The sequence below is a fragment of the Thalia democratica genome, chromosome 2 (genome assembly GCF_965202585.1).
Source record: "Thalia democratica chromosome 2, ktThaDemo2.hap1.1, whole genome shotgun sequence".
NCBI classification, from domain to species: Eukaryota; Metazoa; Chordata; class Thaliacea; order Salpida; family Salpidae; genus Thalia; species Thalia democratica.
Genome location: NC_139166.1, coordinates 34,415,547 through 34,439,847, shown reverse-complemented (window position 1 = coordinate 34,439,847; position 24,301 = coordinate 34,415,547). Strand labels below are relative to the sequence as shown.

The 24,301-nt window shown below is 25.2% G+C and overlaps 1 protein-coding gene and 1 non-coding gene across 3 annotated transcripts; both read left to right on the top strand.

Moving 5' to 3' along the window:
• The first annotated feature begins 1,849 nt into the window (after positions 1-1,849).
• On the top strand, positions 1,850-8,060 carry LOC145829987 (small ribosomal subunit protein eS4-like). Of its 2 annotated transcripts, none has more exons than XM_082937877.1 (7): positions 1,850-1,886; positions 4,493-4,570; positions 5,165-5,345; positions 6,555-6,652; positions 6,948-7,119; positions 7,572-7,729; positions 7,914-8,060. In XM_082937877.1, exons 1-7 carry the CDS (start codon positions 1,884-1,886, stop codon positions 8,001-8,003), a joined length of 780 nt encoding a protein of 259 aa, XP_082794003.1. In that variant the 5' UTR covers positions 1,850-1,883; the 3' UTR covers positions 8,004-8,060. The 2 variants fall into 2 exon arrangements, with proteins under 2 accessions (XP_082794003.1, XP_082794004.1); XM_082937878.1 differs by lacking the exon at positions 1,850-1,886 and adding an exon at positions 4,253-4,299.
• LOC145830306 (small nucleolar RNA SNORD18) lies at positions 6,408-6,484 on the top strand. Its single transcript, XR_014369644.1, has one exon. It is a non-coding gene; the product is annotated as a small nucleolar RNA SNORD18 (small nucleolar RNA).
• Positions 8,061-24,301: the final 16,241 nt, after the last annotated feature.

Sequence of the window (24,301 nt, the reverse complement as noted above, 5' to 3'; positions counted from 1 at the left end):
AACCCAGTTGGTTGACACATAAACAAAAAATATAAATTTTAAAGTACAAAAGCTTCACACAACATTATTATATACAACCAACTTGGTAAAATAAAACTTAAGTGATTATATTGGACAGTTTTTAAGTAAAATTGTACTTACTAGTTCAAAATTAATACTGTATCAAAAGTTATTTACACTAAGTAACAATTTATAGTGGGAACTAAGATCATCTTAGTAAAAAGTTTCCTAGAAAAAAAATGCTACGTTAAAACTTTTACTTAATATGACGTCACAATTAAAAAAAATTTTTAAATAGATTTCAGCTAAGCAAAAAACGAGCATTTTTTGTTAAGGAAACATTTTGGTCTTTCAGCGTTATAAATTCAACATTCATTATTCAAAGTTTACCAAACAACCAAAACAAAGTCAATAAACAACGTTTTTAGTGATATTCTAAGAACATTTTTTTCTTTTTTCTTTTTTTTATTTTCAGGGGGTTTACAGGAAACCAGTCAAAACACGCCCCTGGGTTTAACTAAGACTTTTATGCGTTATTAAAAAAAAATCAAAAGTTTAGAAGCCTTAGATTAAAGATAATCTTAGTTATCTTACTAAATACACGAAAAACTTATACTTATTTCTCATAGTATTCAAAAATGTCATTAAGAGATTGTCCATAGCTGAACGCCTTATATTGTAAACAATCTCAGTTATGGAGATAATTTTTAAATTTATAGTTTTAGTGTTTTTAGACACATTTCAATATTATAGAATTAATTAGACTCGAAGCCATTCAAATATATTTAAACAAAAAATAATAAATACCCTATTGTCTTATTCACTTAAAACCAATTTGTGATAACTTAAAGTTTACTTTTGTTGGTTGTACTTGTGTTTGTTTATCTAATAGATTTTCATAGTTTTTGTGTTATATATGATTTTTTATGTATTGTATCATTTTAACTGTAATTTTCCTGATGAAAATTAAAGAAATGTATAAAAAAGAAGAAGGTTGAGCTGTTTATTTATTTATTAAAGATAAAAAAGTCAATGCCTAATAAAAACAGAAATAACTACATTCAGTTTTATTAAAACAAACCTAGTTAAAGAATAAAATCAGTTGTGGCATTATTCTTTTCACCTTAATAGCAAGTTTGCTTGAGAGCAGAGATTAAAAAATTATTATAACACTGAATATTTTCTAAAAGTTTGTTTGTTTTAACCAAAAATATTATGCTTTAGTAAACATTGATAATCAAACAGATTTCAAATAAAATTTCTGCTTGATAGCAGGTACTAGTATTCGAGTCATAAAGGGGGTTCTTAATACTGTTTAAAAGTTTGTTTGTTTTAAGTTCATATACCGCGCTAGAGTAATAGTGTGGCGATCGATTTACAGAAATACAGCAAAAAAGCTTAAGTTAAGTGTATTATTACTCCAACTAACTTTTTTATTACTAAAATTTAATAAATTTGTTAGAGTTTTTCTAAAAACCATAATAATCATTTCGAAGCTATTTGAATTAAAAAACTTACTCGTACATGACTTTTTAGGTTAAAAAAAACAAAACATTTCTTAAGTGTTCAGATTTTTGTTCTGGCAATCGTGCTATAAATTTCTTTTAAAACTTTAGTATCTATAAATACTCTTTTTTTTAATTTTTTTCTTTATATAAAACAAAAAGTGTTAAGGAACCATAAATAAACAAATAAACTTTAATGTATTCAGTCAAAAATTGTTTATTTAAATAATGATTTTTTATTTTAAGCCCTGGTTTGTAAATTTTTTTACTTTAAATCATCCGCTAGGATAAACATAACATTTTTATTTTACTGCTTAGGTTGCTGAATATACTTATTGGTAGATTTATCCCAAAATATTCTTCAACTCCAAATCAACCATGGTTAGTACTTGTTAAATATTTAGGTACCAAAGCAGTTATGTATCTGCAATAGTTTATTAACTATTATAGTATAAGTATATATGTCAAATCAACATATATTTATCTATAAGTAAAAAGCATTAGTTTAGAAAAGTATATTAATTGTGTATAAGCATTAAATCAAGTTTTGAAAATATTAATTTATAATGAGTGATATAATGCTCTTCTAACACTGATGTTACTATTACTGCTCAAAAAGTCAATTCAAATTATTAAATATAAAGTTATAGTTTGGTTACACTTTAGTGAAAGCATTATTAGTTATGTATTTATTTTTGATAAAATAAATTTTTTTATTATAGCAGTTTAACTTTGTATGAGAATATTAAAAGATTTAGTGAAAAAACAGCTCTGTCAAAAGTATTTAACAGTTTACAAGAAATAGAAAATATTTGGTTTACTCACTCATGTTCATACTTTATAAGTAACTGATCTCAAATTGGTAAATCAATTTTTTATTGAACCACCAGTTAGAGATCAAATTAAAGTTCCTTGACATTAATGTTAAATACTTGAAAAAATGTATTATTGTCGGACTTTTGTATTAAGACATCTTTAATGGAGAAACCCAACATAGCAAAATTAGTTTAATGAAGTCTGTTTAATGCCAAATTTTACTCAGTGTACAATGAAGTAAGAACTGGTGTTTTTGTTTATTTAGTCTACCCATACAGTGATAAATTAATGACTAGTTTAGTAAATAAGTAGAATGACATTGCAATTGATATTTGAGTCACTGGCATACATAATAATAAAATTTTGTCAGCCACTCAATCTTTTTTTTCCTGCCTGCTATTAAAGAAATTAAATGTTATAAAATTGTCCAAGTTATATATATATATATATATATATATTAAATTTATATTGTATAAAGACATCTTTATGCTGAAACCCAACATATATGTATAAATATGTATTATTTATCAAGAAAAAATCAAAAAAAACCAGAACGCATGTGTCATAAAGCTAAATGCTTAAACTGTTTTGATTTTTTATATCAACATATCTTAAATTATAAATTCCTTTAAGTGTGTTCTATGGAAAGTGTTCCACACTATTTTCTATATATATATGAATATAACAGTAAAATAACTTTTTGGTGAACTGTTAAGATTCACAACTATAGACTTAAATTTATTATGTATCAATCAATAATAAAATAACAACATATAATTTCGTGGGGATCTGGTGAATTATAAATAATTTTCTCAATTTTACTGGATGTAATTTTATATAGTCTTTAAACTGAAAAATTTACTCTTTTCTAAGTATTCAAGTAATTAATGATTATGTGCAACTTAATAGTGAATTTGGTAGTAGATGTTTTTTCTGCCTAGAAGTTAAGTCTACTCAATTTATGAGCCTTGTTATAAATAAGTTACTATTTTTTTTATTATCACCAGTCAGCTCCATATTTTACTGAAATAAATTAAAAGACATTCTCATAATAATTGTTCATTTACTGATAACTTCAACTAATCATTCTCTTTAATAATTGTTATTTCAGTTATCTGTTAAAACTTTTGTCATCTTTAGTTAAAGTCTTATTTTTTTTCATGTTTAGCTTTAGTTATATAAGGAACTAAAATCATCAAGTTAAAATTTATTAATTATATAATGCTTAATAAAACTATAAAATCTGAAACTTTAAGTTTTACAAATTTTGTCAAGTGGCCTACTAAAAAGTTTGACCTGCTTTTACAACAAATACATAAGGCATCATTAAAATAATGTAATAGTTTTAAAATCCTAATGTATTAAATAATAATAGATCAGATGTATTCTAAAAAGTATGTTTGTTTTCATTTAAATTGTTAAAAATTATATTTGCAGCATATTGCAAAACACAAGAAATAAATAATAAATCTAAAAGCTAAATTTGATAAAAAAAGTACAAAACTAGCAGATATCAGGGTTGCTACTTAACCTGGCATTTGACAATTTAGGCCAAAAAAACCTGGAAAAACCTGGAATCTTGAATAATTTTATTTTTTTTTGATTTGACACAAAATTTATCATATAGACAAAAACGTTTTGTCATCATCAAAATTTATTTTATTAAAAGACACATTTTGATTAGTTTTACTGAATCTTTTCAATGTTTTTATGCCATTTAAACAGTTTTTAACATTAAACTAAAATTAGACCCAAAAACAAGTACAAAAACCTAGAAAAAATTTTGAAAACTGTGATAAAATTTGCCTATAGTCAGTGGCAATCCATTGAACATATTTAACTAGTTGAAATATTTTTAAGATAGATATAATGGGAAATTTGAATTAATTAATCAATTTTAAAATCATAAACATAAATAATACATTTGTAACAGGATTAGTAATTAAATTGAAATTTAACAAGAATATTTTAAAATATGGTAAGTATTGATATTTGTCAACTTAACTTATTTGTATGAATTTATTTTAAGAGTCTTAACTATAAAAACTATAATAATTTTAAACAATATTAACACAAGTTGCAATTCTATTGAATTTTTAAATATAATTCTAAATTGATTTTTAATCTTGTGTTTTTGAATAATAAATATTAATAACTTGATAATATTTTAGGCAAGAGGATTCAAGAAGCATCTGAAGAGGCTTAATGCCCCCAAGCACTGGATGCTGGACAAACTCTCCGGAGTTTTTGTAAGTTACTTTAATCTATAAATAACACTTTTTTTTATTCACACAGACTTCTGGTTAAAAGAGTCATTGATTATCAATTTAAAAAAAATACCAAGTCTTATTTCTATTAACTTAATGATTCTTTGGTTCTTAAAACAGCCAGTTTAAAAGGTTTTAAATTATAAATTTATAGTAATTTTTGCTCATTCTACAAGGTAATTATTGAAATTTCTTTATGTTTTACAATGGATATGATAACCGTTTTGTTTATAAGTTGTGTTACATTTTTAAGTTAAGAAAACAATTATTTAGTATCCAATCAATTTTTATTAAATAAGAATTTAAAAAATTAACTTAACTACTTTTTATTACTATACGTAAAATTTAAAAAGACATATATCTAAACAAACCACAATTCGTTTATCAGTTGAAGTTTTAAAACTTGAGTAACTATCAACTATGACTTTCTTTTATTTACATTAAAAAGTAAATTCACATGTTAAACCTAATTAGTGATACTAAATTAAAAGCAAATCTTACTAGTACAATTTTTTTATAGAACTAACAGCTATCCAATTTAAGTTATATTAACACAAATGTCAATTTTTTTTTCAGGCTCCACGTCCCACTCCTGGACCCCACAAGCTCAGAGAGTGCTTGCCTTTGTGCATTTTCCTCAGAAATCGTCTGCACTACGCTTTGACTTATGATGAAGTCAAAAAGATCACTATGCAACGCCTTGTAAAGGTTGATGGTAAAGTCAGAACTGACCCAACTTACCCAGCAGGATTTATGGGTAAATTGAATAAAATACTTTAACTTAATTTGCCTGTGTTGACTTATGTTATAGTTACTAGTTCTGAGACATAAAATAGATAAATTTATAGAAGCTTTACCTTGAAAATAATATTTAAGTTATTTATTTAAAAAATTCTTATGGTTATACTGCTTTTAAAAGCAACATAGAGAAAAATGTTAAATGACTTTTTGTTATTAAAATGATGTTTAATTGCTGAAAAGTTTATAACAGAAATGAAAAAATTTGCATTTCTTAATATTTCTTTTATGCAAAACATAAACAACTGTCATAGAATTAAATGTAAAAGTTAACATTGTATTATGGTACTTAGTTACTTTAATAAACTTGTATTATTTATTAATGGTCTATTCTGAAAAATAGACTAGTCTGCTTGGTTAATTTAAAAAAAGAATCTTTCAAAATGTTTGGGTTTAGAAAATGAAGATAATAAAAATAAAAGCATGTTATAATTTTTACAGCCTCCAATTTATTTCTGTCAAGAAGTATTATAATATAAAATTGTTGACTTATTTTTTAATCAACCTAGTTATAGTTCAATGTTATTTAGTGTGATAATTTAAATGAAAATAGTTCATTGTAAATAGCTAATGAAATGTACATTAAGAAGACTTCACAAAAAGTTTCAAAATAAAAACAAAGTTGCCACCTACTTAAAATATGCATATAATTGGAAAATCACAGATAATTTAGTGTATGTTTAGAAAATTTAATATAACATTTGACTAATTATTTTATGTTAAATGACATCAATCATTTAATCTATTTGAATTAATTATAATTTTATTCAATACTTTGTTGTTTTGTTACAAAATGTATAACTTGTATTTACATATTGTATTTTTCAGTCTAAAATTTTAAAGAATAAAAGGTAGCGAGCATGATCAACAATTTCCATTTGCTTTCACAATCATAGTTGTGGATTTTATAATTGTTTCGAATGATTTATTTTCTAAAGTTATTTAATTTATCTTAGTACTAACTTGAATTGATGTATTGATTTGAGATTCTTTGTTGATAAGTTATATAAAATAGAGTATAGTTAAATGATGACTTTTCTTATTACACGTTGGTCCGTGTTTCTGAATATCTCTGATTAAATGAGAATGTCTGATAAACTATAATCAAAAATCGACTGCGTGTATCAACAAAAACTAACCTATTAAAAGTTTATCCATATTTTACCAGATGTCATCACACTCGAAAAGACCGGGGAACACTTCCGTCTTATCTATGACGTCAAGGGACGTTACAAGGTCCACAGGATCTCTGATGCAGAGGCTGCTGTATGTTTTTTTTCTGTTTATAATTTAGCTGTTTTTAAATAATACAAAACGTACAACAACTTTGATATTATTACCATAATATTATGGTGTTTGTATAATGAGTTAGAAATCTGTATAACATAAAGTTCCTTTATTTATACCAAATTATATTATAAGGTGTTATAACTTTGTATTGCATCAAGTAACTCTTTTGTCATTTTTAAACTTTTATTCAGGCCAAACCACCTAAAAGATATGATTCACAAATTAAACAACATATATAATACAAAGAACTAAAAAATAGTTTTATTGACAGTACAAACTTTGCAAAGTGAAAAAAGTTGGTACTGGTAGGAAAGGTGTTCCATTCTTGGTAACCCATGATGCCAGGACTATCAGATACCCAAACCCTGACATCAAGGTCCATGACACTGTCATGGTTGATATTGCATCTGGCAAAATCAAGCAGTTCATTAAATTTGAACCTGGTTAGTTTAAATAAGTACTTTTTATTTCTGTAAATGATTGTTCTATAACAGTAGTTCCCTAAACGTTTTTTGTTGGCCATTTTCAATTTTGCGCGCACTTAAAGTTTTACTTACCAGAACGAGATAAATATTTGATTACTAGTGCTGTGGTATAAGATAGCATGTAATTTATATTCGAAGATACTATTTTTGAAGTAATAAACGAAATACGAACCTCTACACCTGTAATATGGGAACTACTGAAGTAAATATTACATTATCAATTATGTTGTATCAGATTGATTGTTACTAAATTTCAGTTATATGATGACTTTTCTTTATACACGTTGGTCCGTGTTTCTGAATTTTTTGATTAAACGAGAATGTCTGATTAACTGAAATAAATGTTATGTGTTGGTTTATTTTAAAAATTACAAAAAGAAGTTGCATAAACACCTGTTTAAAAACTCTAGGTCAGACTTGTATGGTAACCGGAGGTGGTAACTTGGGACGTGTTGGAACCTTCATGCACCGCAACAGACATGCTGGATCCTTTGACATCGTTGAAATCAAAGACAAAACTGGACAAAGTTTTGCCACTCGTCTCGATAACGTCTTTGTTCTCGGAAAGGTAAATTTGAAAGCTTTTTACGAATTTTTTCACACACTAATCAAATATGATGATTTTTCTTGTTACACGTTGGTCCGTGTTTTTGATCATTTGAACTGATAAAACAAGATTTTCTGACCAAATTAAAAACCGTTATCTGATCTTAGCATTTTATTTATATCTATTAAAATTCAAACTATTTCAGCCCGGTGACGATTTCATCTCCATCCCCAAAGGAAACGGAATCAAGCTGTCCATTGCACAGGAGAGAGATGCTAGACTCGCCAAGAAATAAATAAATTATTCATATTTTGTGATGTTCTAGAATCGATTAATAAACTAGTCAATTGTCTATGAATATATTTATTGTTAAAGTAAATTCTTTATTATTATTATTATAATCATAGCGCTAAAATGACCATATAGAAATCAGTAAACAATATTTAAAGTTATACTTTGACCATTCTCAATTCAGTTCAGGCAATTTTACACATTAGCGCACTTCTTTCATTCCATCATAGTTGGTTTATTTTTCAAAATGTGTAGATAATTAAGAACACTCGAAAAAAATTGTTTATCACTCTCATCAAATAATAACATATTTCTTCATCTGGCTAACGACCTATAAAGATTAATTCATATACTAAAAATAGAGATATTTACAGTGTACATGGAAACTATTAGTTGGGTTGCCAACAGAAAATTAAAAAGAAATATTTTTTTACCTTTGATAGTTGTAATAACATTTAATACTTGTCAAGTTCGCACTTTAAATTGTGTAATTAGTCAACAGAAAATTCTTCGCTTAGAAAGAAAAGGTCTTATTACAGGGTGGCCACTAAACCTTGAATCTGACAATTTAAATTTAATATTTTAAATTTTTTGATTGACTAAAATTTTTAGAAAAAAATTAAAACTTTTGTAATCAATTTAAAAAATAAATTATCTTTACAGTATCTTTTCGATGTTATTACAAAACTAAACATACCTAAATATAAACAAAAAATGAAAACGTTTATTTTCGCAACCGGGAAGGAATTGTCAGCTCAAGGAAAAAAAAATTGTCTGGATATTAGTATCTGAGGAGCCGTTGTATCTGGACAGTATTAAGGAAACATGAACTAGTATGATACTAATCATTATAAACTAAAGCAAAAAGTTGGTTTTACGTTGTTTTGTTCAAAGTATTGAAGAACATGTCAAGGGCAAATTTTAAAATATTAACACGCCGCAGTTTTTTTTTGACTCCTTTAGCAGACCAAAATATGTAGTGGAACATTTGAGCTACAAACTAATTTTACCTTCGACTCATTTGCTGTAAACCTCCGAATATCTACTGAGAGTTTCTTAAACTTTCCTTCGCGGGCCGTTGTTTATAACTTTAATGGGCCGCGTTTCAATTAAAAAGTAATAATCAAACAATTTAATAAGAGTAAATAGTTTATCCAATAAAAAACTCTCGCAATGTGAAGTTTTCTAATTTAAGCCCAACCTTTATATTTTTCAATAAAAAAGTAAAAAAATACTGAAAACTAAATCTTTTAAACAATTTTTAACACTTAATGATATACTAAATTTTATCATTATATTGTTAATAAAAAGTGTCAGTTTTTCTGGTATAAATAATAATTTTTTGTAATTAAAACTCGACATGATTAAAAATAGTTTTCAGGTCGTAAAGTATTAACACCAAGGTGAAAAAAACAAGATATCTTTTTATAAACGACAGATTCTAATTTTTCTGATTTTTTTGTGTATTGCACAGGGTTGCCATTTGATCAGAAAAATTTTAAAAAATGACATAAGTCAGGAAAAAATGGGGGGTTATGGAAAAAAGTCAGGAAATTTGATAAAATTTAAAAAAAGTTAGATTTTGTCAGTTTAAATTTACAAAATCCCTTGTTTTCCAAAGCCTTCAAATGGTAAAGATTAATTAAAAGTCAGGAAAAAATTTTCCTAGAAATTTACAAAAATATTTAATTTTATTTCCAGTGCCTTCATCCGGTATAATTTAGTAGAATATCCTTTATAAAACTGCAAAAAATTTCTTTTAACATTTTAAACAAGTTCCCTACTTGAACAAGCAGATTTTGTAAGCTTTTTAGTATTGATGATCTGTTTCTGTAGCAAGGAAACTTCCATAGTGAAACTGTGATACATACACAAACGTTTATCTAATATAATTTTAGAAACAAAGTGTTTTTTGTTTTTGTAAATAGTTGAGTTCTATAACTAAGCAGTTATTTTAGTATTTTATGTAATAAACTAACGTGTATACTTTACCTCTTAATAATTTTTTCCAAGTTGTTTAAATTTATAAAATAAGTTATAAGAGAGGTATAAGTGGCTGATCGTGCCATCGAAATTTGACCAAACACTAAATTTTATTTTCATGTTTGGAAGTTAGGTCCAAAGAGTAAATGTCCTGACAGCAGATGTTACCGAGTCGTAAGGCATGCAGTGGCTGATTATCTTGTCTTAGTGAAGATGCATTTTTTTAGTTATGTAGCATCTCTCATGCAACCTTTTTTGACACTGTACCAGAGTACTCAGCCTATTGTTGCCTTTATGCATGAGGAAATTTCGTGCTTGGTGATTAAATTGCTGTGTATCTTTATTAAAGACGGGATAGTTTCGAACCTCAGCCTTCCCAAGTTATTCAAGATTGAATTGAATGATCAAGCTTCCCTGAAACCTGCCTTTTGATCTTGTCTGTGAAGCAACCAATTTGTTTTCAAATTTGAGGAAAAAAGACCTAGTTTAGGAACAAAAGATCTTAAAATTTGTTAAAGAATGTAGAGTATTTGTTATAAAAGCTGTTGAAAGTCTCCGGAGCAGAACTTTTGTTTATCTAGATACATTTATGCTAGGAAATGCTAAAAGATTGTGTCTTTTTTCAGACAAGCTGTGTTTATAATGTAATAATACAAGTATTTTGCTGATAGAGCTGTTTATTACAAACATCAATCATACACAGATGGTTTAAGTGATGTACTAATAGTTTGATGACTGTTGTTTTTAACCTGTATTAAAATAAAATTGAAAGCTTTATATAGTTTCAAGTGTTAGATTATGTAGTTTAGAATAAGTTTAATTTAAGAGTTTGATTTAGAAAAGTCAGGAAAATTTTGGTAAAAAGTCAGGAAAAAGTCAGGAAAAGTCAGCAAATTTTTCTCAGCTTGATCAGTGGCAACCATGATTGCATATTACTATATAACACAGTCTTTGGAACTTAAAAGTTGAAAAATAAAATTCAAGTCTATTTTTATTAAAATATGTTTGATTATTTTGGTTCAAAAAACACATTTTGTATGCAAATTTAATATAATACAGAGTGTTTCGTGTTTAATTTCGCTTTTTATAAATATTAAATGGAATTTTTAACCATGATTAGAAATAAACTATAAGTTTGTTATCTAGGCTATTGCTCTTTTTTTAAACTTTGCAGTTTTGAATTTTCAAATTTATGTAATACTTGTATACTTTTTTAAAACTTAGGCTTTTAATAACATTATAGTATTATGTAGTTATTTTGTAACTTTAATTTAATGTTCATTTTACAAAAATACAAATAATTTTTTTTTTTTTTTAGTTTGTTATTTTCGAAAAATTAAATTGTTTGCTGTAAATTTCCTTAAATAGTTTAGATTTTTCAAATAAACGATTCTAAAAGGTTTGAACTACTAATGATGTTCCTAAACCGTTTCAGAAATAGTTTTAATGTTACTTACTGATAAAATTTACTTAAGTGCATTACCTTTAATTTTGATATTATATTTAATTATGCTGTTAGACGAGGGGTCGGCAAACTGCGGCCCGCGGGCCAACTGCAGCCCTCGAAGTGTATATCTGCGGCCCGCGATCATGTTATTTATTTAAATGGAATGCGGCCCGCGAAAGAAAAGCTGCGGCCTGCGAGCACTTAAATGTGGCCCTCGAGCATGTAAATTTGGCCCGCTAAACAAAACTATACTTTAAATTGACGTTTTTAAAAAAATACAGTATTTTTAAAAGTTTTGTTTCTAACTTTCTTGATATCATTTAAAAACCAAAAACCATTTATCATCTTCTATGCTTAAGCTTAAATATGTGAAAAAATACATACAGTAGTTTAAGTATTTTTTTATTTTAAGTTTAGATTTTTCTTTTACTTTTAAACAAAAACATCTTGAAGTGTTTACAAAAGCTTACGTACTAGGATTTGAGTATTTTTTGAGATCCAGTAAGATGACAGTCCAATAAGTAATTTTATTTAGTATAAAGCTTTTTATGTGTACAAACACTGTGCAAACATTACAGTGCTTTACTAACTGTCAATTCTTTATCATTCAGGTCTTTGGTTTGACATGAGATTATAAAAATGATTCTTTCATAACTGTTTTATCACTATATTGAAATTTGCAAAGAAACATTTAAAAATATCAAAAACTATTTACTAAAACTAAAATATTTTTTAATTTGGAAATTATTTTGTTGAAATAGCAAAGTTTTTCAATCTTGGTTTTTTTTTACATTTTTTAACTTTTAAATACACCTACTGGATTGATGTAATTGATGTAACTTTTTTGTTTCAAAAAATTTAAACCATGAAAACTTTAAATAGATTATTAAAGTATTTAAGGGTCTTAAAAGAAAAACTTGCGCTGTTTAAAATGAAAATGATAATATATAATTAGTTTGTACTTTAGTTAACTTAACAAAAAAAACTAAAATTTTAAATATGTGATGTGCAGTGTATTGAATATATAAAGATTATTTTCAACAATTTAAAATAAAATGATAACTAAATAAACAGAAGTTGATTATATAAAAAGTGTACAAAGTGATCCACATCTGTTTTTTAAGCTAATTTTTTTCAGATGTCAGTAAGAGTTGCTTGTAAATGACTACGTGAAATGGCTATCTACAAAATGCAAAAAACTGGAAGAAAGAGAAAAAAACAACATCTAATGATTCCGAACTAGAAGAGGAAATGGATATCAAATTTTATTAATTCTTTTATTTCATCACTGTATTTGTAAGTCGATCTTTTATTGTTGTGTAATTTTTTTTCAAACACAAAACGTCTAAAAGATTGCTTATTTAATTGTTAAAGAGTTAGGTGGAAATTAAAACAACAAAACGGTTATTTTAATAAATTAATTTATAAATAATGATAGAAATAACATTGGGACATATGTATTTTATTAATATAAACTTTAGACTCTAAAATAAAAAATACATTCTAAATAGGACCCCTATAAGTAGCTAAATATGACTAAAATCGATTATAAATAAAAACTGACTAAAACTAAAACTGCGGCCCGCGGAAAATTTTGAAACTTGAAATTTGGCCCGCGAGAACCAATTGCCTGCCGAACCCTGTAGTTAGACTGTCCAAAAAAAAATTATCAAGTTAATTTATTATGATTGAAAAGATGAAAAAAAAAAATACTATAGATAAAATGACTAACTTTTTATTTGCTTAACACTAACCAAATAATTAAATAAAACTTTCTATTTATTTTCGAATTAAGTAGTAAAACAATATATTTTCAGTCGTCAATACATTTTGTTAAAAATAGCGATAAAAACGTTTGCAACTCGTCTTTAAATTTTTTTTTCAAATTAGTTTATTTTCTCGGTTCTTAAGTATAAAAGTAGTATTTATAGTAAAAACAAGCCACAGATTACAATATGTCGTAAAATAAATTTATTTTACCATAAAACTAAAACAAATTAATTTATTGTGATCATAGTTTATTATAAACATATAAAAGTGCATACATGAAGCATTAAAAAAATTATAAAGTTATAGATTATCTTGTCAGTTTCCTCAATGTAACATTTATTTTCTACCATTTAAAAAGTTGTTGAGTACTTCTCCTTTGAAGAACTTTTGCATTTTTTGATCTTTCAGTTTTTTTCTTAACTTAGTAAGTATTCGAAGAAGTTCGGTTTCAGGAGATCGTTTAGATATTTCATTATTCTCTTGATTTTTGTTGTATATGTCAGTTACAGAAGTTTGTGGTACTGTTTCTTGATTTAAATGAAAACTTCCTGCACTTCCTGGTCCAGTGAATTCCTAATTTTAAAAAAGTAATAAAATTAATACACTTGCTATAACTAGATTTAATATTAATATAGCAAAATAATTGATTAGAAAAATGAAGTTTTAAAACTGGTTAAAAAACAACATAGCCTTACAAAAATGCACAAAAGCAAGTTAAAGTTTATAACTACATTATAGCTGTTACAAATTATTCTTAATTTAATACTGATAAGAGTTTTCTGTAAAATCATTGAAAAACGTATTGGTATTAACTAGTGGTTAATAAAACTTCATAAACTGTGTACAGAGTATCAACAAATGAAAAGTTATGTGTACTGTACATTAGGGTATTTATAAAAAAGGTGACCTTTTATTTTTCAGTTATAAAAAAAAGGGAAATATCACGAAATCATCTCATGCAAAGTATTAAAATGATTTAGAAACTTTTAATACAGGCTTAATTAATTTTTTTAAAACAACTTAAAATGAGTAAAAGATGATTCCTTTGCTTTAAATTTAAACACAAGATATCACAAAAAAATATAAACTTTTTAATTTTTATAAGCAGATTTATGTTTAAAATTTTTTAGGAAAAATTGAAAGTCAAAATTGTTTTTAGTACACACCTTTATTGTTTTTTGGCACAGACATGACATCAAAAAACGGAAACTATATAATTTAAGTTAGAGCTATTTATACTGTATTTATTTAAAAGCTAATAACGTTAACTTTAAACAAAATACTTATTCTAAGTTAATTAAGTAGTTCTTTAATCCAATACATCTTTAAGACAACCTTTTATATTGTTTACATAAATATTAATGAAATTTTAACACACTTAATTTTATCAAACAAAAACTTATATATTTATGCAATAAAGAAAGCGGTACAAAATTAAAACACTATCTTATTTAATATTAGTAATTGATATTATTTTAAAGAATACGTGTATTTTAAACAAAATGATTAAAACTAAAAATTATTAAAAAGATCACCATAAACTTTTTGAATCATATATTATCTGATATAGTTGGAGTATTTGAAATTAGATACGTACGTTTAAAAAGAAAAAGAAGATAGGAAAAGAACTTTTTTAAAATAAATTCGAGCTGATCAAATGCCTTCATGCTTATATCATTTGTTAATTTTAGTTTAGGCTTTCAGATAATTAGATGAATAAAAAAAAAAAGATAAGCTTAAGCTGCATGAGATTTTTGTATGCAAATATTTTATGACTACTAGAGTTACTAGTTGTTCTCAAAAATTCGACAAATAGTTTCCTGTTTTAAAAAGACTTAGACTTAGTATTAGTACACCTAAGAACCCTCATGAACCTTATGCATTGGAAACTTGAACAAAGTTGGTGAAAGGGGCCCTAAAGATTAGTTCCACCTTTTAAGTGTCTTTTCCACTGGTACGAAAAGACCACAACACTGTTACATGGTAGTTACAAAGAGAATGGCTACCATGGCCTTTGATATTGAAAAAACTAAATTTTTAGGAGTGCCAATCAGTACTAAATAAAAAGGAAATTTTTCTAAAACAGTCTCAAATGCTATAAACAACGAAACTGTTATATTTTATGTAATATTTAAAAAAGTATTATTTATGGCGTGCTTGTCGTCATTAAGTTTTTGAGGTAGCATTGAGACATATTTAGACATCTTTGTTTTACTATGTTTTCTTCGTTTAGTGACTGAATGTGACGTCGAAAACCAGGTAGTATAATCAGAGCAAGATTGACATCAAAAATTTTATACTTTTAGAAACTTTCTTTTTACTCAACGCAAATAAGATATTTGAATAATTTAAATGACACATATCTATAAAAACTCATAAGATAACTTAAGTGTTAACTTAAAGGGAACTTTCAGTAACTATATAAAGTATTGTTTTTATTTTGCAGCTCTTTTATAGCTACATGATAAAGATGCATGTTTAAGTTTTTGTTTAGAAAAATTGAGTGCTTTTAAGATTTGTCTATATACTCAACTTATAAAAATAAGCAACATAAAAAGTTGTTTATAACATATATTATATTTATGAACTATTTAAAGAATATAAATTAGTTACCTTGCTTAATGCAAGCTTTTAAATTGTTAGCTTTTAAATGATCAGACTTAAAGAGTTCTAACTTAAATTTTGGTATTTTCCGCTTTTATAATGTCATAATTATCAAAAAAAAGTTAAGGATTTACTAAACCATTCTTGAGCTTTCTTAAACGGTTTTAAACGTATATCTGACTGTAAAAAGTGATTTTTTGTGTATTTTGAGATATCATGTATTAATATTTACTGCAAAGGGGTTATTTTAAGATGATTTTAATTTGTTTAAAAAAATCAATTCCGCCTATACGAAACTTTTTATACATCATTTGAAATTTTGCAGTTGGTGTTTATGTAATATTTACTAAATGTATGTTTTTCCTTTTAATAAAACAAAAGGTCATCTCTTTTTACTTATCCTATTGTATAGTACAGTAAAACACTATCTTAAATATGAGTTTATTTTAAAAAGAGCTACTGTTGTAATCATTTAATTTTATCTGTTGCTATTAAAAATTTCTAAAAACTTCTATGAAGTATAAAAAATAATTAAATATCGTCAACTTTGTGCGCAAGTTCATAATATAGAAAGTACTGGTACAACCTAAACAATTTACTACTACAAATTATTAAGAAACTAATTGATACCTAGTACCTAGAAGAAAGAGAATATTTGTTAGATTTTATTAACAAATTAAACAAAATTAAATATTGTTAAATAAAAGTATACATGCTACTTTTATTTATGGTTTTTATCAGAAAGAAATGTTATGAAAACTTTTTTTTTATACTAAAGCTAGATAAAACAAAATATAATACAGCAGTAAGCACTTAGTGCAGTGGTTTTAAGAGTAATTGGAATATGTGCACACTAAACTGAAAAAATAAAACTCTATGTACCCAAAGCTCAAAACTCCCTACAAATACGTGGAAGACCTTTTTATATTTTTTGTTCACCATGAACTCAGAAGTATATAGTGTGAGTTTAAAAATGAACTTCACAAATTCTTAAAAGAGTTTCGTGGACACCATGAACACCACTGTTTAGTGATAAGTTAGAACTTGAAAATGATTAGAAACTTTTTTTAAGTAAGAAATTTCGAGCCGTCTTAAAATATTTTTAACACTTTATTTTAAAAGACTTGAAAAAATTTAAAAAATTCTATTAAATTTCAAGAGAATTTAGATACTTTTAATTATAAACAATTTATTTTTCATCCCTTCAAAATAAAAATTTAAAATACCTCAGCTTTGTTATTTAAACAAATTTTCATTACTTCCATTAATTGTTCGTTTTCAGATGCTGGCTTTGATTCTATTATACCACATAAGATAAAAAAGAAAACAGTTAAGAATTTTATAATTTGAAGTAACATTTTAAGTTTTTATGATTCTGCAATTTTTTTTAAATATTAATAAAAAACCAACTTTATAAAAATGAACAATAAAATCTTTAATTAAAATATAACTGTCAACTTTCAAGTAAAATCTGCATATAAGTTTGTTTTAATTCTCTAGTTTGCTAATCCTATTTTTTCTTACTCTTAAGAAAAAATGTTTTTGAACATATGTTTGGATTTTTATCAATTTGTTTGTTATTAGGTATAATTCTATTCATTCTAAGTTCTATCAGTTTTATAACTTTTTTTTGACATAAAGTTAAGATAGATGTAACTTATTCTACAGTTTTTATTTCATTATATTGCTCTTTACTGCTTTTAAATGTTCTTAACTCGATTTAAGGCTTGTTTAAAAAATAAAAGTACATTAAGTAATGTTCAGAATTTTGAAATTCTGTAAGTTAATTAATATATATTTTAAGTATAACTTTATCGCATAGTTTACTCAAATCATTTAAAAAAAAGTTTCTGTCTATAAGTAATTGGAATTAAATTTTTTAATCAAAATTAATTTGAAAATCTTAGTCGAATTTTTGTAACAAACCAACGTCTAATTTTTTTGAGCTATTTTCAAAACGTAAATCAATGTTCTAAACTAGTTTCTATAAACTTGTGATTTTATAGAACAAGCTCGCTTTTATATGCTATTTATTTGCACTCAAATATAGTACACTAAAACAAAATTTTGCAATTTTATATATAAAACACTACCTAGCATATGGTTTTTGTGTAGTTAATTGGGATGGTATCTTAAAAGTCTTTGTTATATCTTTGCTAATATTTAATAAAAGCTCTTATCATTCTGTTGTTTTTAGCATAAAACACTTATATGTGCGAAAATACCTTCCTTTTCTCGTACAAACGGATATAAATAAATTAGTTTGGAGAAACACTACTTTCTAAAGTTTTGTGCGTTATTTAAAATTGAATTATTTTACATTGTTTTTATAAAACTTTGTTATGTTTACTTATTTATTAACTTTGTTACCTACTGACGTAAGTTTAAAATAAGCAACCATTATAAATTTAAATAATACTGATTCAAAATAAAGTAAAAACTATGAAGTTTGAACAAAAATACTAAAACTTATGAAAAAAAGTGTTATTAAATGTTTTTTATACTGTTTAAACTGCTAGGAAAATTTGTAATCAAAAAGTAGAAATATTGATAAACTTATACCATGGTTTTTAGGTGAAAATTTATTCTTACTTAAAATTATTTTAATAGATTTGAAAGGAAGCAAACACTTATATTGCATTAAACATAAATAAGTATAGTTAAGTTGCTGTTGCTTTGAATGTATTTAGTTTTTGATATAACTAGTTTTAGGAAACTTATGTTTTTATTACAGCATTTCTCTTTATAAAACGGTAAGTTAGATATATTTAACTAAAAAATTTTACTGATAAAAATGTTAGAATAAAAGTTTAGTCATGTTAAAAAAGATTTAAGCTTAGCTTAACTTTTTCAAAAATTGATGCTATGTGTGCAGTAAGATGAAAACAGACTCGTGTATAATCTTATATAAATGTGTAATCGAGTCTTTACATACAAAAGATGAAAGCAAAAATCTACTTTTTATTACAAGAACAGTACACTAAAACTTTAGAATTAACGAGGTTTTTCATGCAATAGTTTTGTAATCAATAATATATTTGTACCAAGTTTTGTTATCTTATTTAATTATCTTTAAAACATAATTGTATCTAATTTTAATTATAAAGGTAGCCAGTAAAAAAAACTAGTATACTATACCTAGTAAAATTAAACACTAAAAGTAGTTATATCTATTTTTTATTGTAATATTAAGTTTTGATAATATGTTTTAATTTATTAACAAATTATTTTATCAACTCTTTTACAACAACTCTTTTAAAATACTTTATCACCTTATAAAACATAATTAAATGTGTAAAGTTTTGAAAATAGTTTTAAATGTAAATCACCAGGGTAGTGTAGTTTATTTAGTTATAAACAAACTACATTTTTTTTTAATTACCAAGTACTTTTTAATCTAACTTATTTCATTAAGGTTTTCTATGTTTTTTTTACATTCAGTAACTTATTATATTAGTGACTTTTTAATAATTTATTAATAAAGTCTAAGTAACGTAAAAGAAAAAAAAAACTTAATTTACTAAATTAGCCTGTATGAATTTCAAGTAATGTTATTTAGAATTTAGTTTTCAACTCTTTAAGATAATTTATGAACTACCAAAACACACATGGAAAAGCGTAAGATTTTTTAAGAATGTTTACATAAACTAATTAAAATTTAGTTAATTTAATGTGACTGACTGTTTATGGTACAAGCTTGAAATTTGTTTAGAATAAAGGCAGTGTTTCTAAAAAAAGTTACATATGCACAGTATACTAAAAGTAAGTGCGAAAAACAAATTATTAAATTAACACGACTTTTTTAACATCATAGATAAAATTATCGTGCGTGTTTGACTTATTTTAGATTTGAATACTGCAAGCTTAAGTTTCTTTACAAGTTTAGTAGATTGCATTACACTTAGTTAGGAAATGTTAAAAGCTTAGATTAAAAGCTTAAATCTTAAAATTTTATTCAAAGTCTAAACTTAGTTTTAAAATCAATTTGTTAGAAGAAATTTTTATGTTTTTTTTACAGTTTTCGATTATTCTAAGATTGTTACTGTTTATATTATTTAAGAAACTTTAATTTACAACAAAAATTTTTATGTAGTTTTTTTGTCCATTTTTTAAACATTTATTCGTAAAAATAACTATTTTTTTTGAAAAACTATTCTATAAAAAAAAATCTTAAAACTCTACAGTTGACGTAAATGAATTCAAATATAGATTTAATTAAAATTTTTTAGCATTTGATTCATACTCGTTAAGGTTTGTTTATTATTACTTTTTATTTTTATTTGTGTTGCTCTAACCTTAAAAATACCTATTAACATGTTTTTTAAACCTTTTATTAAATGTCTATGGTTTACTTTGTTTTAACTTTTTTTCAAAACTAGTAATTTTTCACTTGTTTAAGTTTTGTTTAGCTATTTTTCAATTCTAAACTACAACTTTTTTTTCACCATTGATTAAATGGTCGCACCAGTTCGTCAAAATTGTACTAAAAATGAATGCTTAAACTATATTAAGTTGTGTTTTATTTCGTAAATTTCGATTTGACAAATTAAAACTTTTTTAAACTTTAATACTAGTCCTGATTTAAAATTTAAAAAGTCATTAAGGCTATTAACTTTTGTACTCTTACTAACTAAATATTATTGATATTAAAGTATAAAAAATATTTTATAACAATAATTTATACTTTTCTAAGAACAATCTAAAAATACAGAAGGAAGATTGATAAGGTACGCACTTGCATAGAGTACGTATTAAACTTCGATAACGAGTAAAATAAAAATAATATTGAAAAAAAGATTATGATGTTTTATTAGATTATTAAACGAAAAAAGTTAAAAAACAAATGCATGATCTTTATAAGATTAGAATATACTAGTAACTCTAAAATAAACTGAAGTAGATTGTTTTTTAATTAAATTCAATTAAATATTATCTGTTATTTATTTTTAAAAGAGTAAAATTTTTCCTACAATGTACGCTTTTTGCTTAATATTCGCTCTTTTGCACGGGTTCAAGGTACCATATAGATATCCTTACTACATGTAAAAATTGAAAAAAACACTTATATATGAGTAAACTAGGTAGGTATTTATTTTGAACAAAAATATTTACGTTTCAATATAAAAGAAATATAACAAACATGAAAAAATGTTGTTTTGATTTACTTTTTTGAATAGTTTAAAAAAACCTTAAACTACAGAAAAATACTCATTAAAATAAAGCATTCATTCTTTTATTTCTTTTCTATATTTTTAATTAAGTCAATTATTTTTTTAAGAGCATCTAAAACAATTATTGGTTGAGTAAATTAATGATTATCTAAAGTATCTACTCTTTAACAGAAGTTGATAAAATAGTTTTACTTATTAACAGCTGCTTAGGTTATTGAAAATAATGACTTAAACGTTTAAGTTATAATTGTAGAAACTTAACTACATAATACTTAAGAATTTCTAAATAAACTTATTTGTTAAAAGTTTTGAATATGCAAATAACTGTTGATATTTTTCGCATAAATTAATAAAATTAGTAGATTCAAATATATTTTAGTATTAAACTAAATCAGAACAGTTTTTTTTTATTAAAATTGTCTGTTTTTTATAACACTTAACTCTAAGGAAAAAGATTCGGATAAATTTACTACATAACTTTAAAATTTTCTAACTAAACTTATTTGTTGGAAATTTTGAAGATAAATATAACTGTTGAGTTATTTCGCATAAAATAATTATATTAGTAAAATTCAAATATACTTTAGTACCAAGCTAAAAAATTATGATATATTTTAGAAAATTCTAAATTAGCTTATTTTCATAACACTTAATACACTGACCTGCTACCTAGATACGCACTTTGAGCACAGCGTAACCAATCGGTAGTGCGTAATTAGAAAATTTCGGTTTTGAGTCACCTACATTAAGTCTAATAAAGTCATGTTAAAAACCGCTAAAATTTACAAATGACTGAAGCAAAACTCCCAAAACAAATACTATCACCATAAAAACAAAACATATTTGTTTAAATTTATTAGAAGTCTGAGTATTTGTTCAATATAAGTATATACATTTAAGTATTTATTTGATTTATTGAGAAAATTCAAATTTAAAATTAACAGAACGTATGTTTTATACAAACAATAAAATTCTTTTAATCATCAGCTGTAGATTCAAAATGAATTGCTATTTGCTAAAACATTAATATCAATTATTAATAATCGATCAGCATGTTCCGAAAATATTGAAAAGCTGGTTTGATGGTCGTTCGGAGAAAAGCGAAAAAATACTTCTCTGTATTTGGACAACATTTATTGGACATGATGAGTGTGCGAGAGTTTTAGTTTTAGTGAGAGTTGAAAACTCTTTTCAGCAACATATTCTGGAAGCCTTATGCATTCAATCTTTAAGGCCCAGTTTATGTAAGCAGAAAAAGTTCTTTTATCAAACTAGACTTTTCAAATCCTTATATTTTATAATTTCAAAGTAATTAATTCCTTAAACTGAATTAAAAAGTATAGCTTTATTTTTATTGTTAGTTTTTTTCGCTGGTTTATTTTAGTTTGATTTCAATTTAACAAATTTTATTAGTACATCAAAGTCCTTTAGCATTTAGTGAACTTTTACACTTGTGTAATTTTTACTTCATATATCACAGAAAAAGTTCTCGATTTAATGATAAGGAGACTGATCAATTGAAAACTTCAAATTTTATTAACAAAACAATGTTTCACTCGTTTGAACTAAATTAAACGAGATCATCCGTTGAATAAAATCTTATTCAAATAGAATTGAATTTTTACACTTGATCATTACGTGACTTTATATTTTTAAACTTTAACGTTATAACTACATTATAAATTTATTTAAGTTCAGTTTAATTTAGTAAGATACAATTTTTGACAAGACCTACTTGAATGTACACAAATAAATTAAAAAAAAGAAATGTGTTTTGTTATTTTCTTTGAACAAGTTGTGCACCGGAAAAAGAGTAGGTGTCAGAAAAGCACAGCGTCACTTTAGCACAGGATGACACTATAGCACGGGTGTCACTTTAGCACAGAAAGACACTTTAGCACGGAGTGTCACTTTAGCACGGCGTCACTTTAGCATTGGAATGACACTTTAGCATGGAGTGACACTTTAGCATGGAGTGACTTTTTGGCACGGCGTCACTTTAGTACGGAGTGACATTTTTCCACATAGCAGTTTTAAATCTTTTAATATGTTTTTTTAAATAATGTTTAAATATCTAAAATAATTAAATTAACAAACAAATAATTGTGAAAACTAGTTCTCATACTTTTAAAAATATCGTCTTAAAAAAAATTATAAATAAAGTTTTTAGTATGGGCTTAAAATGAAATAAGAAAGTTTCTGACTTTTATATATCTATTTTTTTATTTAAAACTTACGCTTAAAATTTATCCTTATTAAAATTAGTTAAATCATTTAAAAAAAAGCATTAATAATCCTAGGGCCTGTATTTATTGCTACCTTTATTTATTAAAATAGTTTGAATGCAAAAACTTTAAAGCAAAAGTATCAAAATATTTTCATATAAAGTTAAATAATAAAACAAGTTAACAAAGTTTTAAAATTTACTTTTGTTTCAGTTTTAACTAAAGCTTAAACTTTTAACTCATTTAAAGCCTGTTAACTTGTTGCATAGTTCGTTTTTAGATTTTTAAACAGTACAGTACGTAATGTGATTTAAGTAAAGAAAAAAAATCTGTGCCAAAATGTCACTCCGTGCTAAAGTGTCACTCCGTGCTAAAGTGTCACTCTGTGCTAAAGTGTCACCCTTGCTTTTCTGACCTGTTTCCCGGAAAAAAGTTGTTTAAAAATTGATACAAAAGTTATACAAAAAAAAACATGGTGACGTAATTATGAATTACGGAAGAGTAAAATTTCAGTGCAAAAATTAATCTTTCTTCTTAATTCTAAATAAATCACTAAAATTCACAAAACTACAAATAAGTGACTATAACATTAAATACTTTAAAGTTTACTGAATTTTAAGAGGAGCTTTTCATATGTCGACTAGACCAATGCTTCTGAAATGGGGTTCCGCGGAACCTTAGGGTTCCGCGACGCCTCTCAGGGGTTCCGCATAGCCTTTCGAAATTTAAAAAAGAACATATATTTAATTAGCAGAGCCTACAAACAGGGACCATCTGCTATTGGCTGTGCCTTTTTTATCACCTCCGAGTTACTCTAAAATCAATGATTTAACACTTTAAAGTGCAATTCATTTCGGATCTAAAGCTGATGATTAAAATCAATTTTATTGTTTTTATAAAAGTTATGTTCTGTTCTTTTAAAATTCGAATTTTTTCAATAAATTATTAAAAGCCATTAAAGTGGGCTCTGTGGAAGGTGATTTAGTTTATATAACCACAGCATTTTCTGAGTATTTATGTATGTTTACTAATTTTTATATCGTTTTTCAATCTACCTTTTCCTTGTAGCTCCAAAATTTACATTGTACATATAACTAATTAA

Coding starts and splice junctions, on each gene's coding strand:
- LOC145829987 (XM_082937877.1), top strand. Junction 4,571..5,164: donor ACAAACTCTCCGGAGTTTTT/GTAAGTTACTTT, acceptor TTTTTTTTTCAG/GCTCCACGTCCCACTCCTGG. Junction 7,730..7,913: donor ACGTCTTTGTTCTCGGAAAG/GTAAATTTGAAA, acceptor AAACTATTTCAG/CCCGGTGACGATTTCATCTC.